This window comes from Artemia franciscana, chromosome 12, assembly GCF_032884065.1.
Source record: "Artemia franciscana chromosome 12, ASM3288406v1, whole genome shotgun sequence".
Classification (NCBI taxonomy): Eukaryota; Metazoa; Arthropoda; class Branchiopoda; order Anostraca; family Artemiidae; genus Artemia; species Artemia franciscana.
The window spans coordinates 16,895,709-16,899,992 of NC_088874.1; the positions used below are offsets into that span (position 1 = coordinate 16,895,709).

The 4,284-nt window shown below is 35.4% G+C and overlaps 1 protein-coding gene across 1 annotated transcript; it reads left to right on the forward strand.

Moving 5' to 3' along the window:
* The first annotated feature begins 2,614 nt into the window (after positions 1–2,614).
* Positions 2,615–3,238, forward strand: LOC136033448 (zinc finger protein 765-like). Its single transcript, XM_065714197.1, has one exon. It carries the CDS (start codon positions 2,615–2,617, stop codon positions 3,236–3,238), a length of 624 nt encoding a protein of 207 aa, XP_065570269.1.
* Positions 3,239–4,284: the final 1,046 nt, after the last annotated feature.

Here is a 4,284-nt window from a genome sequence, read left to right on the forward strand (position 1 = left end):
ATTCTTTGCTGTCCCATTGTCTGTGCATATAATATATATATATATATATATATATATATATATATATATATATATATATATATATATATATATATATATATATATATATATATATATATATATATAAATAAGTTGTCTGTCTGTCTGTCTGTGGATCAGGTGACGTCATGTTTCTGTGTTGACTGACGTCATGAAGTTAGGTGTCGTCATTTTTGCTATGACGGTGACGTCATTAAAGATATTTAAGACATATATGTTCACGTAGAAATCTATTAATGTTTAAGTTTAAAATGACTGATGAAATTACAATGGCAAAAGCCGATGAAGATGCTCAAAGAGTCTATGCCAAAAAACTTGCTGCTGATAGAGAAAGTCAGAAAAGAAAGCGTCCCGAGGAATCAAAAGAACAGCAAGGAAACAGGCTTGAGGTTAAAGAACGCAAACTGCGCAGTTAGATGAAGATCCACCTGGACAGCGAGAGTCAAAACATATCAAAACTGAAAATTATAGCGATGATGATTGGGTTTGGGATTTTGACTTGGATAAGGTCATCAATGCCTACCAGATTTTAGTTAAAAAAACAAAGGTTCGGCGATATGTATTTCATAGTGAAGCTGAAAAATAAAGAAGAAAAAGAAAACTGAAAAAAGAAAAATGTAAAAAACTAAAAAATACTAAAAAGAAAAAACACTCAAAGAGAAATTGCAGACCGGGACACAAATGACGACCGGGACACAGGGAATATAAATGACGACCAGGACACAGGTATTTAAGAATATCGTTCAAAGACAAATTTTTAATTGTAAGAAGACCGTTGAAAGAGAAATTTCTAATTGTAAAATGACTGAAGAATCTACAATGGCAAGAAGAAAAAGAAAACTGAAAAAATGTAAAAAACTAAAAAATACTAAAAAGAAAAAACACTCAAAGAGAAATTACAGACCGGGACACAAATGAGGAGACTCATTTGGTTGAAAATTGGAAGTTATAGTTTCCTGTTAAGAGTCAAAAGTGATAGAGGGCAGGAAGCCCCTTCCCCAACCCTTCCTCACCAACTAACCCTCTTCACCAGGCGAATTTGCTCAAGATACTCCAAAGAACATATAACAATGCCTCCAGGGTTGACACAACCCCTGTGCCATGGGGATAAGGTTGTAAGGCATGCCTTTGTGGCATATAATGTATTTATGGAATGGGTGGTCGTATATAATTCAGATGTGGGTTATTTGTTTTGAAATTGGAAGTTCTAGTGCTCTTTTTAAGAGTCAAAAGTGATTCGAGAGGTTCTTATAGAAAGGGTTGTCGTATATACTTCGGAGGGACTCATTGAATTGGTAATATGAATTTCTAGTGCACTTTTTGAGTCAATGTGATCTGAGGGCAGCTACCCCCACCCAACACGTCGTGTTTTCCCGAAATACATCGAATTAAAAATTTTGAGACAGTCGTTTATTCAAAGTAGTCCAAAGATCATATAACATGGCTTTTGGGCGTGAGGGCTGTAAGTTATGCCGGAGGGTATCTAAGGTTTTCATGGAAGGAATTGTTGTTTAACCTTAGAAGAGGCTCATTTGGTTAAAAACTGGAATTTCTATTTCCTTTTAAAGCCAAAAGTGATGGAGGGCATTTACCCCCCCCCCTTTCGAACAACCCGTCTTTTCATCGAACATATCTAATTGAAACTATGAGATAGCGATTTTGTTCAAAATAGTCCAAAGAACATATAATAATGCGTCTAGAAGTGACACAACCCCCAGTGCCCTTAGGATAGGGTTGTGAGTTGTAAGGTTGTAACATGAAGGGTAAATCTTAACAGGAACATGTATAGAAGGAACCAGGTTGTCATTGGTGTTACCCAAGGAAAACTTTAAAGTGAATTTGACACAGGGTAGCAGACATCTTAACTTTTTCTTGGAAGCTTTCATTACCGACTAGACCAGTCAGCCTTCTACAATATTACTTACATTCATTACAACTGACATTATTTATACAGTTTTGTTCTAACATCATTTGTGGTTGTAACCTAAGATTTTGACGTCATTCATCAACTTGTTTACGAAGATGCACTTTTGTTAAAAAAATTAATTTTAGTTTAAACATTGTTTTTTGTTATTAAAAAAGGCACTAGACATAGCAATTTTCTTTACAAAGGTATTGTTCCTGTAAAGAGTTTTTGGTCAGGAAGATTCCCATGGTGTATTTTGTTTCATGCAACGCCATTTTTATTGGTTTCAAGCTATTTTTCAAAATTTCTTTTAAGTTGTTATAAAGATAACATTTTACTATAAAAACTAATTTGCAAAATATTTACCATTCCTGAATCAGCTACAAGTGGCACTAGGCGCATCTACGGCTGCAACCACGGTTTCTATTTTCGTTTTCTATTTCTAAGTTTGTTAATTGCGTATTGTCTTATTTTTTAGAAATATAGTTTCTGAGTCTTCGAACAAAGAGCAAAAATATTGATGTGATTACATCAGAGCTATGAACAAAAATTTAACCTATAATGTTTTTAAGAAATTCGTAAAGCCAAATGAAGGTACGAATCAATTTATTCTAATTGCAGCTCTGTCTTCTTAACTAGATAATATTACTGATAGAATAATATTTTACTATGTACGAATGCTCTGTTTGTAAGAAAATTCTAACAAGGTCAGGGGGTCTTGTTAATCATTTTAGACTTCATACTAACGAAAAACCCTTTAAGTGTGTACATTGTTCTGTCTATTTTCGAACAAAGGATGCAAGACGTCGGCATGAAATTTCCCATTTAAAAGGTGAAGATAGGTACCAAATTTGTGAAATATGTGGAAAAAAATACAGAAGGGAATACCTAAGCACGCATAAGAAGGATCACACTGGTCACAATTGCACTATATGTGGGTGTCACTTTAGTACTGGAGGCATACTGAAAAAACATCGAAAAGAGCACTTAAAAACAACGGAGAATGCAATAATCGATATTAAGGTGCCTTCTGAGAAAGCAGAAGTTAAAGTACACGGTCAAATCAAAGTTTCGGTCGAACAAACTGACATTAATCAAGAAAATGAATGTGCATCAAGCAGAGATGAACCATGTGAAAGCTTGAATGACTGCAATATGGCAGAACCTGCAGCAAGCAGGAATGAACCATATGAAAGCATGAATGACTCTGTAGTTCAGTATAGCAAGAATTTTGTCAATCAGGCTACCACTAATGTAGCAGAACCACCAGCAGGCAGAGATCAACCACACTAAAGTTTGAATGACTGCAATTTGGCAGAACCTGCAGCAAGCAGAAATGAACTATGTGAAAGCTTGAATGACGGAATATGGCAGAACATGCAGCAAGCAGAAATAAACCAAACAAAAGATTGAATGACTACAATGTAGCAGAACCTGCAGAAAGCACAAATGAGCCACGTGAAAGGTCGAATGACTGCAATATGACAGAGCGTTCAGCAAGCAAAAATGAACCATGCGAAAGCTTGAATAACCGCAAAATGGCAGAACCTGCAGCAAGTAGAAATGGACCTTGTGAAAGCTTCAATGACTGATATGTCACAGAGCCTGCAGCAAGCAGAAATGAACCTTTCGTCAATCAAGCTACTACAAGTATGGTAGGGCCTGCAACAAGCAGAAATAAACCATTTGATAGCTTGAATGACTCTACAATATAGTATAGTAATGATTTCGTCAATCAGGCTAATTCTAATATGGCAAAACCTACAGTAAGCAGAAATGAACCATGTAAGATCTTAAATGACATTGCAGTAGGTTAGAGTACAAAATTCGTCAATCATGTTAATTCTAATATGGCAGAACCTATGGCAAGCAGAATTGAACCGCGCAAAAGCTTGAATGACACTGCAATAGAGAATGGTAAGAATTTCTTCAATCAGGTTAATACTAATATGGCAGAGCCAACAGCAAGCAGAAATGAACAATACGAAAGCTTGAATTACTCTCTACGTAGAATATAGTAGGAATTTCTACTTTCCCAGGTGGAAATATGATATTTTTAGTTGGAGAATTTAACGCCAGGTAGGTAAAAATATTGATAGATGGTACCATAACCTAGGTAAGTTTGGTGTAGGAAAATAAAATAGCAATGGCTATAGACTGTTGGAATTTTGTAGTTATAACAATCTAGTTATAACCAAAACGGTGTTTGGTCATAAAGTGACCCATATTTTAACATAATATTCATGCGATAGTAGAACAGTAAACCAGTATGTTGAGTATGTCATTGTAAATAGATGACTGCAGGATCAATACAAGATGCTAGGGTATATAGAAGTGCT